We start from the raw sequence: 14,739 nt of genomic DNA, 5'->3' as shown, positions 1-14,739 counted from the left end.
TGCCAGATCTTTTAATCATCTCTAAATGAATTTATCTATCAATAAACTGTAAACACTACACTCAGTAAAAGACAGTAAACTGATAGAAAACTGAAACGTGTTGAAATACATAATATGCACACGCTGTTGGTGAAACAGGACTGACCAAGATTTGCTCATTATATTAATATCAATATGATGAAATCTCTCTCTTATCCGGGCTTTTTCTGATCATAGTATGTTAGTACAGTCTCTAGTTTAAAACAACGTGTCCTGGTCATAACCTCCATGCTTCACTATTCGTCTCTACCAACTTAAGGGCAGTGAACGAAGCAGACGCCACCAACGTGCACTGGATAATATGTTTATGTAATTATAGAACGGTACTATAAATACAGTTGAGCTGTAGATGGCCTAATATATCCAGAATGATAGGGATGTTCAAATCTAAATACATTGGTTTATCTTAGTATCTTTTATCAGCTATTTTCAAATTAAACTATTTAAGACGAAACGCTTTCAGTCAGAGACTTTCCGTTTAGCCATTCCGACGTTATATAGCTACCGCCAGCCTACAGTGACTATAATCCCTCTGCCGGGGACTCTGCGCGTTTAAGGTGCACAACACAACGCATCCTGTCCAAACGCACGTAGGTCTAGCCCAGTATTACAGCAGAGAAGCTCTGGGTCCAATCCATCGATGGTTGTTTGAGGCGGTGTTAATGAAAGCAAAGTCTGTGGTGCTTGGATTGCGAGAACTCCGCCCCTGTGTCTGTGTCGTATATCATGCCTGGGACGTTACTGTACTTTGTGCGTTGACACAGAAGCGCACACATACACACACGCACTCTGCAGTGGTTGCTCTCGTGTGCTATTCTGCCAGGCTTTCCCGTGCGTATCCTCATTGCAAACACGCCCCTCTCCCTCTTTTCTCCTTTGCAGGATTAAGTCACTTTACTGAGTGTCAGATCGCTCACTTTGGCTTTTAGGTGATTTTTTTGTATTTTGTACACCTGAGGTGCTAATTTTGAGGATGGAGGATTACCATAAACCCGACCAGCAGACTCTGCAGGCGCTGCGGAACATTGCCAATCGCCTCCGGATCAACTCTATAAAAGCTACGACCGCAGCTGGCAGTGGGTAAGAGCGAATTGCGCGGATGGCAGATTGATTTTGCTACTGTGTTATTTAGACGTTAAGTTATTTCGTGCGTATTTCGTTTACTAGCAACATGAGGATATGACTTGACTGTGTCATTAAACTCTAGGTCAACGAATGAATAGACATTGCCCATGTAGAACACAATGTTCTTAATTTCATAAAGGTGGCGTAATTAATTGAATAGTTTGGCAATTTTGTAGAAGTAAAATAATTGTTATTTCGTTAAGTTACTTTGCTCGCCCACAGCATACAATTTAGTTGGAGCAGGTGCACCGTGTTCCGTTTTTTGCACGTAATGCTTTCAGTGTTGATTAACGTCTTTGCCTCTAAGGACATAGTTGAAAATACGAGCTACCGTCCGTTTGTTGGTTGAGACCTGGGTTTTTTAGTTTCTGCAATGGAACAGTCCGCCGCAACAAGATCTAAAAGGGACCGCGCTCTTATCTGTCCCCCCACAGCGCCTGCGTCGATTGCCCCGTTCAAGGATGTCAATCCTCGGGCACGTAGCTCACCGATTGGTGCTAGACACCGCTCCCACTTTGTGTCAAATTATGGTGTACATTGAGTCTTGCTGATGTTTTGGTGTACCAAGACAGAGTAACTTCTCTTAAGGCACCACGGACACGGGGACTGATCTTTTTTTCTTTCTTTCTTTCCATCCTTTAACCACTTTGTTTTGCAACAGTTTATTATTTTTCTCGGTTCTTTTATTCATCCATTCATTTATGGTGCAATAATTGTCTTTATTTATTCAATTTGTCCTCTCTTTTGTCGATCACTTAAGCGTAATGATCTCATTCCTTTGCAGGTTGAAGGCTGACTTATACATTTGTGGTATGATTAAGCTAAGCATGCACTCCTTCTGAGAGCACGCGTTTTTGTGTGCGTGTTATGTTTAGTGTGATTGATCGTTTTTAAACAATTAAAACACTGAATGTCTCAGGATAAAGAATTCAAGAATTAACGTTGACTGAATAATTCAATGTCCGTTTGTGCCTGTACTTAAGTACTTGAGAGTGATCATCCATCCACCTATCTTCAGTAATATCCTCTCTACTGACTTCACTAGTGCATGTCACGCCACCAGGCAATACTAGGTTTGCTTGGATTACGCACCGTGTTAAGAGGGATCGTTTTAGACAAACTAATTAACCCACTAATATTTACCCAGAGTAGAACTATGTGAATAAGACCATAATGTGCGAATTCCATTTAACTCAAATTTGGTAATTAAAACGTGCCAGTTATGCAACCTCAGCATGTTGGAATGTTGGGCATACTCACATAAAAATAAACATTTCACAAAAACTGTCCATTATGCAGTGCAGAGCAGTGCATAATGTCAATTCATATTCTTCAGAAAAGAGACTATTTTCCAATGTACTGTTTAATGTATAATTAACAATACTTTGGTGTGACAGGGGTGTGTACCTGATTGACTCTTTGAAGTTAAATTTCCAGTTACATTTCTGCAGTGCATTATAACACGTGTAATTCCTGGCATTCCTTTTGAACAGACACCCGACATCATGCTGCAGTGTGGCAGAGATCATGTCTGTGCTCTTCTTCCACACCATGAAGTACCGCCCTGAAGACCCCAGGAACATCAATAATGACCGCTTCATCCTGTCCAAGGTAAGACCTAAGGACATTTGTATACTTTATCTGAAGAATGACAGGTGAGACATTTTTAGATTTCTGCTGGTGTTACCAGCCCAATAATTACCTGTTGCTCTCCTACCAGCTACATACTTTATTAGTTTCCCCATCATTCCAGTCCTCCATACCACCAGGAGGCACTGTGATGGTACTTTATTTTCTCGTGGCAATGGTACGAGTAAGGCGGTGTCTGTCCTCTCTCTCATGAACAATGCACAAGTTAGTAAGAACATGAATATGAGTCATATTTGCGAGGGCACTAAATGCCCAATGAAAACTATCCCCTGTGATGGTAAAAAAAACCTGCCTCCTGACTTGTTAATACTGCCGTGTTTCTAATTTAGTTTGTGGTATTACCACAATGTGTCAGGGAGGCCATCAACTCTGGCAATATGAAGAGGCAACATCATTGAGTGACAGCAGACCCATTGTTGATATATCTGTATAGTGCTGGTGTATGTGTATCACTGGGTTTGTGAAAGTGGGTTGCATGTGTGCCCACGTGTGCTTGCTTAATATACTGTATAATGTCGGAGTTTCAAGAGTGTACGTATTTAGTTTGACTCTTTACTTTTGTCTGTACGTGTCTTCTTCTTGCTGGATCTTGCTGGATCTAAGGGGCATGCGGCTCCGATCCTGTACGCAGTGTGGGCCGAGAACGGCTTCATGAAGGAGAGCGAGCTGCTGAACCTCCGCAAGGTCGACTCCATCCTGGAGGGTCACCCGGTTCCGGTAAGTTCCCGTGGCACTCACCCTTTTATCTTTGACCTGCACACTTGCCTTAGCTGGCCCAGTTACCCCCACAGCCCTGGGAATTAAAATAGCTCCAGAGGGCCCGTGGCTCGTTGGCTATCTTACCCGTAAACTCCTTTGAGTGTAAATCCCTTCTTTACCCATATCTCTCCTCACTCCTTGACCCACTGACTAACCTCTGAACCAGCTTGAACTGCAGCCAGCTCAGCAAACCTAACCTCTTACTGGGATTACAAGCTGGACTATAGTGCCCAGTGAGCGTAAATTATACACATTTGCCCTGGCAAGGCAATAGCACACTGATGCTCTTTTCTGGAGATAGAGGTATACCTGTCATTGTGTGCAGAAACTCAGAGGTAGTGCCACACATGGCAAGAAAAACAATTGCAAATAAGTGCACATCTACACACACACAAATGCAGCTAGACTCACACTAAGATAAACATACACACACACACACACACACACACACACACACACAGACAGACAGACAGACACACACAAGGACATGCTTTGTGTAGCTACAGAGCAAAGCAGTTCTTAGCTTCTTTGTTCTTTGTGCTGGTGCTGTAAAGCCATGCTCTGTGCACACGCACACGAGCCACTGGGACCACACTGAGTACGTTATTCTCCTGTTTGTCTTTCATTTATTCTCTGCCTTACATAATTATTCTTTTATTATGCACTTCCACAGAGAGACTGGGCCTTTTACACACTGTTGACTTGTATGAAGGGCCTATGTTCTTCCCAGTTTATTTTGCTATTCATGTTTGGTTTACTACGTATATGTTTTGCCATAGTTCATTTCAAAATCCATAGATAGATATATACATACTGTATACATATAGATTTCTAGCACAAATCAGAATTTGTCATGCATTTGTTTCCACTTTCCAGGCTATTCGCTCAAAGTTCTTCTCCTCTGTTTTTGCCTGGCAGTAATAACAGACCTGCAGTTTATCCCAGTTTTAAGCTCTGACAGTCATTACAGTGCAAAGTGTCAAATAGGGGACAAGCTGCTGACATCAGGGAATTCTGATCTATTTGTTTATTTTTTCAGTCTCTCATTGTCTCTCTCTCTCTGTGTGTGTGAGTGTCTGTGTGTGTCTGCCAATTTGTTTGTGTCAGTGCCAGTGTGTGTGTTTGTACATCTGTGTGTGTTGGTAAGGGTGTGTATGTGCACGTGTCTGTCTATCTATCTCTCTGCGTGAGTGTCAGTGTGTGTGGGTATGTGTGCTTAATGCTGATGATGTTTGTGATTGTGTGTGTGTTTGCAGAAGCAGCAGTTTGTGGATGTTGCCACTGGCTCTCTGGGTCAGGGACTGGGTGCTGCCTGTGGGATGGCCTACACTGGAAAATACTTTGACAAGTCCAGGTGAGACCCACAGACGCACACACACACACACACACACACACACACACACACACACACACACACACACACACACACACACACACACACACACACACACACACACACATACAGACATAGACAAATACACAGACAGTTAAAGAGAGATTGGTATTCACGAAACTCTTCTCAGCAAAGCATGTATGTACCTTGATATGTTGGCATGTTATGATCGCAGGATCCCGTGGACTTGAGTGTGAAACAGGAATCACTTTTCGTATGACAAAGATCACCCACATACCAGCAGACAGGCCCATAGACAGCACATGTTTACTGTATGCGCACCCTCATATATGTAGTCTATTACACCACTGGTATATTCAGCTTCACACTGGACAACACACATTACTGTGAGAATTTGAAGGTATAGATGCAATATCACATCAGACGTCTACTCATTTACAATGCCGTCATTGCCAGTAAAGACAAGATAAAGTGTAAGGTCCCCATTGATATATTAATGGTTTGTATCTGATACACACACACACACACACACACACACACACACATACACACACACACACACAAAGGGAAACCATTGCATAGATTGTGGACAACCCAGTGTCTTAGGTATTTAGTAGACAATGATGTGCTACACTTGAGGGAGATACACACAGAAAGCACACGCACATGCACACATGAACTCAGGCACACAGACATGAGCACGGTTACTGTATATACAATGATAACGTTAAGCCTACCTGACATTTGACATTTCAGTTTGCCTTAGAGGACAAATACTGGTTGACAGACCTTTATGATTTTGTAGAGGGGAAACCAGGAAAAAGCCACATTCCACTAAGATTTCCAAACCCTGCACCTGAACCCACTGAAACTCACACATGCACACATACACACCCAAATGCCCCCCCCCCCACCACCACCACCACCACACACACACAAATTGTTTTGAGCGTGCGTTTGTATCTAGAATGCTCTCTCTCTCTCTATCTCTATCTCGCAATAGAACAGAGTCTAGTACAATACCGCAAGCGGTCAGACAGACTTACCTTTATTTACAAATAGTTTTGCACGGCTGTGCTCTTTCACTAGCTGTTTCGATTAACAATACACATAATAAAAGCACAAGCGACATTAGAGTACCAGACATGCAATGGGGGACTCAGTTTTGTTGCTTGACATTGCCTTGTGTGAATTTCTGCTCTTCCTGCGTTTTGTGGTGATTTCTGCTCCTGAATTTATGTATGATATTTTGGCTGCTCTGACTGCATTCTGTGTTCAGTCAATTCTTCTGCTCTAATAAGCAGGGATATGTGAGAGCTCCTCCCTCTCTCTTTCCTTTTCTCCCCCTCTCTTTCTCTCTCACTTTTTCTCTCTCTCTCTCACCCTCCTCCATTCCTCCCTCCATCCCCCACTCTCTCTCGTTCTCTTACAAGCCCCCACGCTATCACACTTCTGCTGTCTCTCCTGATGCGCTTTTGTCACCTCTCATTTGCTCTCGCCCTCTGTTGCCCCTCCACCATCACTTCACTGCCCTTCTCTGCTCTCGCCCATGTTCCCCCCCCCTTTTTTCTCTCTCTTCAACTCTGTCTTTCTTTGCATCTTTTGGGAGTTCCTCATTGTCAGTAGCTGGGCAGAGATAGGCATAGCTGAGAGTCTGGAGTGTAGCAGTGTGCATGTCAGTAGCGTGGCTAGCATGCTCATGCATCAGTGCATGGCATGCCCACCCTTGCATAACACCCCCCGGTTGGTTCGAGGAAAAAATGGATGCCAGTGAAATATGTGTTTAAGGTCACCAAATGCCTTTATCACGACTTGAATTATGAAAGCACACCGCGCCTTCACGTAAGCGTAATTCATTCTCAGCACAATGCGCATTTAAAGTTAGTTGTCTTGGTGTCAAAATAAATTCAAAGCTGAATGATCAAAAAGCCGAAACATTTCCCTCAGGCTGCATGCATTTAGCTAACGTTTGTACTGGCGCTGATTCACATAGCTCTCCCTTGCCAAGAGCCTCGGGTTTAGCAGTAAAATTGATGTGTGCCTATTATATTACATGTCATTTCACTCAAGTGTCTCACTCATCTCGCCTTAGGTGTCTGAGAAAAATGTCATAGTAAACCTAAACAGAATGAAGAGTAATTAAAAACTCCTGACAAACCTGTGTGATTACTAGAGAGAGGTCAATGTTCTCTAAGCTATTGTGGAAGCCTGCACCGCTGTCTGTCACCCATGTAGAGCCCTCCCTCACCATCTCCCCCTCTCCGCTCTTTGTCCTCAGCAAGTGTACTGCCCTCCCACACAACCAACACACACACACACACACACACACACACACACACACACATACACACACCACACACTGCTAATCCTGAAGAATGTGCTGAGTTCCATCTCCTGTGTCTTAAAATCAACGCTTCTACTGTGACCTTATGACCTGTTATTACACACATTACCATTGTCATATATGAACTAAAGCACACATTCTAATCATCACATTTCAGGAGGAGGTATAGCAGGATTCAATTCATAAATGTCAAAAGTAACCATAAAACAATTTCCAAACCATGATCTCATGGCACTTTCTAAATTATTTGTAATAGTGCAAGCCTTTTAAGATTTAATATACATCACAGGGAATATTAGTGTGTGTGTGTGTGTGAGAGAGAGAGAGAGAGAGAGAGAGAGAGAGAGAGAGAGTGTGTGTGTGTGTGTGTGTGGGGGGGGGGGGTGTATGCGTCCACAACCTGTGTCTTCGGGCATGAAGATGTTAATCTGGAGTGGGAGCAGGTGTCTTTGGAATCACAGATCTCGGATCGCTCTCCCCGGAATGCTATTCTTCCTGGGGCAGAGCTGGAATGCATGCTATAATGCGCCGTGTCTCTGCCGATCTCTGCACTTTAATACAAACGTGCCTATTTGACTGGAAAGCTGTCAGGCCGTGTTACTCCTGGGGAGGTGTGTGAGTATGTGTGAGAGAGAAAGAGAGAGAGTGTGTGTGTGTGTGTGTGTGTGTGTGTGTGTGTGTGTGTGTGTGTGTGTGTGTGTGTGTGTGTGTGTGTGTGTGTGTGTGAGTACATGTGTGAGAGAGAGATAGTGAGAGGCGGAGAGAAAGAAAGAGAGAGTGTGCGTGCGTGCGTGCTTGTGGTTGAGTGTGTATTTGAGTGAGTGTGTGTGTATGTGTGTGTGTGTATGTGTGTGTGTGGGTGTGAGAGAGAGAGAGTGCATCAAGGAGGGTGATGGAGACATTGATTGTGATAGACTGAGACAGTGGATGTATGTATGTATGTGTATATTTATTATACACATATACTATATTATATTTGTGTTAGTATGTGTGTGTTGTTATGCTTATTACAATAAATAGATAGGAAAAGTAAAGGAGGAGGATAATATTATAAAGTCCTTTATTCCATACGTGTTTTATTCTTTATTTAATGTACTTTATTTACTCAAAAAAGCACAAAATAATATCAGTGTGATATCTAACACTAATACCCACTGACCAAAAACGATCATTAAAGCGCTACATACACAGTTCCTCTGTAACATAGTGTGTTTTGGTTGGTAGCTACCGTGTGTACTGTCTGCTGGGAGATGGAGAGATGTCTGAGGGCTCGGTGTGGGAGGCCATGGCCTTCGCCTCCTACTACCAGCTGGACAACCTGGTGGCCATCCTGGACATCAACCGGCTGGCCCAGAGCGACCCGGCTCCTCTGCAGCACCACATGGAAAAATACCAGAGACGCTGTGAAGCATTTGGGTGAGTGTGTGTGTGTGTGTGTGTGTATGTGTGTGTGTGAGTGTGTGTGTGTGTGCGTATGTGTGTGTATTGTTGTATTCATATACTACAAAAATTGCTTGAAAAAGAGGGAAATAGGGGAGGTGGCCTAACAGATTGAGTTTGTCTCCCAATAGAGAAAGTGTGAGGTACTTGTGGTATATAATAACTGTATAATTGTAATATAAAAAAATTGCAACTAACTATAATTTTGCTAAAAAATTATCCTTTTGTGTGAATGTCTGAGATGGGGGTGGAGAGCAAGAGAAAACAGCTACACATCCTGTCTTAATCAGTGGTTAATATTCCCACATTGTCTGTGTGTGCAGCTGGAATGCCATCGTGGTGGACGGGCACAGCGTGGAGGAGCTGTGTAAGGCTCTGTCCCAGGCACGCCACCAGCCCACTGCCATCATCGCCAAGACCATCAAGGGCAAGGGCATACCAGGTACTTTGGCCTTTCCCTAAATATTCCACACAGAATGTCTGTTGTCTGTTGAGGCCTTTTGTTTAGTGTATGCTCTGGCTATTGGCATGTCCTGTGCATATACTTCTTATCTCCAAATTAGTGCTGAATTGCATGTACCGCGTACAGAACGCAGCGGACCAATAAGAAAACTTCCTTCAGCTATACGCCTACTACTATCTACACACATGTGTGTGCAAGGCATTTTAGCTTTGTGGAGTGAACAAAGGGAGGCCCTCTGTGGGATCATGCTGGGATCTGCTGGCTTTGGTCCTGTGCTTTAGTGAATTAGCGGCGGCAGCTTGCTCATCCCGTAGGATGTAGAGGCTACCCCTAGGCCTCTGCCTTCCCTCGATCTGGCTGTTTGCTCAGATGCAGGCGCTTCTGACACAGCCTTTTGACCTGTTGTCATAGACATTGTTTGAGGTGTGGAGATTTTGAACTGTATTGGGTCATTGAGGGACTTCTAAGTCTATCTGTCTGTAGAAATGAGGATTAATGTGCGAGCATATACACGTGCTAGAGTACTACTCCAGTGTGTGAAGTGTGTGTGATAGTGCTTGTGTGTCTGCGTGACTGAGTGATTGTGGGTGTGTGGGTGTGAGTACATGCCCTTCTGCCGATTGTATTTTACACGTTAACGCATGCCTGCACGCGCCTGTAACGCTCTCCATCTCTCCCGTCAGTGGCAGAGGATAAGATGGGTTGGCACGGGAAGCCGCTGCCCAAAGACATTGCTGACGGCGTCATCAAGGACCTGCAGAGCCGCATTCTCAACAGCAGCAAGCGCCTGTACCCCTCCATGCCCTCGGAGGACGCCCCGCCCGTCAGCCTGCGCAATGTCAGGATGCCCAGCGCCCCCAGCTACAAAACTGGAGAGAAGGTAAAGGTCACCTCCCCCCCCCCCAGGGGAAACAGGGCCGGTGTCCACAATAGATACATGGGGGATTTAAATATAAGCAAGTAAAATCACACTAGGTTTGGATCTAGAGATCTTCCATGGCCATTAATAATTGAATAGGCCTGACTGTGAAAGGTCTGGGCGCTTTCATGCACAAACTATGCTGTGACCTATCTACTCTGCTCTAGCTAGCTGGACTGGATCACTAACTGATGAAATGGCTGGTTTGTGCTTGCCTGCAGGTAGCCACACGGAAGGCGTATGGGATGGCGCTGGCTAAGCTGGGCCGCTACAACGAGCGCGTCGTCGCCCTGGACGGAGACACCAAGAACTCCACCTTCTCCGAGATCTTCAAGAATGAGCACCCCAACCGCTACGTGGAGTGTTACATTGCTGAGCAGAACATGGTAGGAGTCCCCCTCCTCCTGTCTTATAAGTACAGTTTAGTTTATCAAAAAGAGTGCATTCCATCTGATTTACAGTTAATAGTATATATAAGTTCAGAAGACAAATATCTAAAGACAAGAAATGAGGGACGCATGTGCTCAGGTGTGGATTTGGCATCAGAGGAAGTCCTCATGAATCCACGTACTCAATTTACACAAACTGAAAGTCGCCAGAAAGTGGTCAACTATTGTCATAGTTGAATTATTTATATCTATCATGCCTGATCTCCCTTGTCTTGTCTACTCTTAATTCCTTTCTTCCCTTGTCTTGCCTTGTAATCTCTTAGCTTGTATGGTTTGTACAAGCATCATATTCCCATAATAATGTAATTCAGTAGACTTCATTCAAGTAAAAACACTGTATTTTATCATCATATTCCATTCAGATTGTTTATAAAAATAAGTGATGCTCGATTTATCTGAGCTTATTTGAGCATGCAAATTGTGATAAATATGAATATGAACACCCACAGCTAAATACACATTTCCAAGTTAGTTACAGAGACAAATGTATTAGTAAATATAGCGTGAAGCTCTCTGTAATCTACTCCCACAAATGTTGCCAATAATAGTTCGGATTTATCTGAGTGTGTGATTGCCCTTTGTGAAGTAAAGCTGCATTCTTACTGTTGGTGTGAGGCAGATGTGCTGGATATCCTCAATGTCTTTTTTCTCTTACACATGCACACACACATACACGCAAATACCCACACACACACATACACGCACACACCCACACACACACGCACACACACGCACACATACACGCATACACGCATACACACACACACACACACACACACACACACACACACACGTCTGCAGTTTCACTCTGCAGCATTACCCATGAGGGAGGAATGGGACAGTTTTGCTGGGACATGAAACAGGAAATTAAATCTCTCTCCCTCATGAAATACCAGTTTAACTAGAAAAAGCTTTGCTTGTGCTATATATCCATGCTAAGACAAGGTGCAGCTCTACTTTGAAATGCGTTGGCCTCTGGAAAAACTGAGATTAGTAAATGATAACTTTAGGGGCCTTGTCAATCTTCGCCTAACCTAACCCACAGTACCTCTTCCCTGCCTCTCCTGCAGGTGAGTGTGGCGGTGGGCTGTGCCACCCGAGACAGGAACGTGGTCTTCGCCTCCACCTTTGCCACCTTCTTCACCCGCGCCTACGACCAGCTGCGCATGGCTGCCATCTCCGAGAGCAACATCAACCTGTGTGGCTCCCACTGCGGTGTCTCTATCGGTCAGTTTGCTTGAGTGTGCCATTTCAACTCTCACCGCTCCCTGGAAAACACCTTCTTTTCTGTTTGACTCCCAACCTGAGACTTAAAGTGGTTTTTGGAAACACTGTTCTTTTCTGACTGATTGAGCCCACAGAAAAAAACATGAGTAGAACACTTGGTTCAGTCTGAATTAGTTGACGTAGCAGGTTTACTTCAGAGGCTTCAGGGTATTTTGATGTCATTTAGAGATTGATTGGTTATGTCTGTCATCTCACTGTTGAAATGGTAACGCATTTGTTACTGATGGGACTGCTGAAGTCCTGCTGAAGTTTGTCTCTGTGGGCTCAATGCAGACACTCCCCGTGAAACACCACTGTTGTGCCTCTGTGACTTTCAGTTCTCCTGAAATCCTGAATGTTGAAAATTTGTTTTCCGTTTCTTCACATTCCCCCCCCCCCACGTCATTCCTCCCACGCTGTTACTGCAGCGCTCTGTCGTTCTCTCCCTCCTCCCCTCCCTCTCTCTCTGTATCATGGTGGAAATGGTCTGGAGGGCCCAGCTTTCCTTTAGTCTCCTCAGGTACATCGCATGCTCTCTCGCCTCAACGCATGCCAGTTTGCCAGCCTGCACTTTCAGTCAAGATTCCAGAAGCTTCTCAAAGCACTTCTTTGTTTGACAGTTGTTTGTGTGTGTGTGTGTTGTAGGGGAGGATGGACCATCTCAGATGGGACTGGAGGACCTGGCCATGTTCAGAGCTATCCCCACAGCAACAGTATTCTACCCTAGTGACGGTGTGTCCACTGAGAAAGCTGTTGAGCTGGCTGCCAACACAAAGGTACAGACAGTTTGACATTTTGAGATTGGAGATTTAATAACCACTTTTAGTATGAAAGCACTAACAGCACTGACGTGTTAAAAAAAAATATATATATAGATATGCATTATGCATTGCCATTGTCACAGTTCTGTAGTTTGCCTTAGCAAATATGAAGCCAGGAAAAAGGAGCCATTACAAACAACACTTTCTCCTCTGCAGGGCCTGTGCTTCATCAGGACCAGTCGCCCAGAGAACGCCATCCTTTACAATAACAACGAGGACTTCCATGTTGGACAGGCAAAGGTACTAGTGGTGCTGATATCATGCTAGCCTGCGCCAAACTGCAGGAGGCATAATGCCTCCTCTTTGGTTATACTGTACTTGTCCTGTAGTAGATATATAGTGTATGATGTGATGTGATGTGATGATGCCCCCCTCCCAACAGGTTGTTCACAAGAGCAATGATGACCATGTGACTGTGATTGGAGCTGGTGTTACCCTCCATGAGGCTCTGACTGCTGCTGAGATGCTCAAGAAAGGTACGGAGTGCCTCTAGTGATATAAACGCCTGCCTACTGCATCCACATTAGCATTCTTACTCAGAGATGTACTCTGCATGCCCTTTTCATTCATTACATTGCCATCCATTACAACCTAATGTGAAAGATGAAAGTGCACGTTTATGCACTGACAAAGAAGATATGGCAGCATTGCAACACATGGGTTATGTTGGTAGAATGTATGAATGACACAATGCTGGTAGTGAGAATAATAGTTTCATAAATGAAATAGAAATATGAAATTTAATATTAGATGTTTTACTTGAGTGCTGTATACGTTATTCTGTAATAATTGTCTTATGAGTTTTAAATGAATAGATGTCACGGTTACTTCCGTAACACATTATCTATTTATTTTGCTTGCATGTTGCACACTTGCTTAAACACATTCATTACTCGCAGTTACTATGATGCTTTCTTGTCATTTCAGAGAGGATCAACATCAGAGTGATTGATCCTTTCACCATCAAACCCCTGGACTCAAAGACCATCATTGAGCATGCCAGGGCCACTAGGGGCCGTATTATCACGGTGGAAGATCACTACTATGAGGGTGGGTACCTTCATGCCGTGACCACATTGAGTAAAATAAGATGTAAAAAGTGCATAATTAATGTGTATTCCTAGCAGGAAAAGGCGGGTAAAGTGAGACAGAGAGACAGAGACAGAGATAGAGAGAGAGGGAGAGAGAGAGGGAGAGAGGGAGAGAGAGAGAGAGGGGGGGGGGGGGAGAGATAAGGGACAGAGGCAAAGCAATACAGGGTGTTGAGAAATGAAAGAATGTATGATCATGGAAATGATAGATGTGACGAGAAAAGGGTGAAGAGAAAAGGAAAGGGGATGTGAAGGCATGAGAAAAAGGTGAGAGAAAGAGGAGACAAAGAGCTTAAAAGCAAAGGGGGAAACAAGGAGGAGAAGAGAGGGGTGTTGAGGACAGGCAAGGAGGAGGAGGAGCAGGAGGAAAAGCTCTCTGCTGTCAGTGTTTTTCAAATTCATTTCCGCCCTTTGGGCTTCTTTTGACCTACATAGCGGTCTGAAAAAGCGTTGCCAAAAAATCCCTGTGTTGTTGTGAGAATGTGTGCGTACTGGAAGCATGTGTGAGTGTGTGTGTGTGTGTCCATGATTGTGTGTGTGAGTGTGTGTGTGTGTGAGTGTGTGTGTCCATGAGTGTGTGTGTGTGAGTGTGTGCTTCTCAGTGTGTGAATTCATGTGTGTCCCCTAGTGTCGTTACCCTTGTGTGTCTATTTGAGGATTCATCTGTGTGTATTTTTTGGCGCCCCTCTACTCCGCTTGCCTACTTTGACTTACCCGAGCCCTCTGCCTGAACCGCACGGCGACAGCGGGGAGGCGATCTGGCCATGAAGGCCTGTCATCATATCGGCCTCACCCTAGCCCCAAGATCCCTCTCCAACTTTAACCCCTCACATTACATCGCCCCCGCCCTCGTCTCCGCCTCCCCCTTCCAACTCACTCACTCACTCAGTCAGTCACTCCCCTCCCCCAGCTCATGTTAAGAAGCATGAATAGTGCATCAAGACAGGTGAGATGGCGAGTGCTGAGTGGAGGGGGAGGGGAGAGGGGGGGGTACAGAGGTCCACAGGGGGTAGACATGT

At 44.6% G+C, this 14,739-nt stretch overlaps 1 protein-coding gene across 1 annotated transcript; it reads left to right on the top strand.

Annotated features, from left to right (window-relative positions):
* LOC105899060 (transketolase) lies at positions 1-13,828 on the top strand. The gene is made up of 13 exons (XM_031566314.2): positions 1-1,119; positions 2,658-2,775; positions 3,418-3,531; positions 4,830-4,927; positions 8,496-8,687; positions 9,035-9,153; positions 9,858-10,054; positions 10,315-10,479; positions 11,613-11,769; positions 12,454-12,584; positions 12,786-12,869; positions 13,012-13,105; positions 13,557-13,828. The coding sequence occupies exons 1-13, from the start codon at positions 1,013-1,015 to the stop codon at positions 13,751-13,753; spliced, it is 1,773 nt and encodes a 590-aa protein (XP_031422174.1). The 5' UTR covers positions 1-1,012; the 3' UTR covers positions 13,754-13,828.
* Positions 13,829-14,739: the final 911 nt, after the last annotated feature.

The sequence above is a fragment of the Clupea harengus genome, chromosome 4 (genome assembly GCF_900700415.2).
Source record: "Clupea harengus chromosome 4, Ch_v2.0.2, whole genome shotgun sequence".
NCBI lineage: Eukaryota > Metazoa > Chordata > Actinopteri > Clupeiformes > Clupeidae > Clupea > Clupea harengus.
Note: the sequence above shows the minus strand (reverse complement) of the source record. Positions and strands in the feature narration are given on the sequence as shown.

Bases quoted from the DNA above. Each gene is read 5' to 3' on its own strand.
- LOC105899060 (XM_031566314.2), top strand. From the start codon at position 1,013: ATGGAGGATTACCATAAACCCGACCAGCAGACTCTGCAGGCGCTGCGG. The intron at 1,120-2,657 runs GTAAGAGCGAAT...CCTTTTGAACAG, and splicing joins ACGACCGCAGCTGGCAGTGG to ACACCCGACATCATGCTGCA. The intron at 12,585-12,785 runs GTACAGACAGTT...TCTCCTCTGCAG, and splicing joins AGCTGGCTGCCAACACAAAG to GGCCTGTGCTTCATCAGGAC.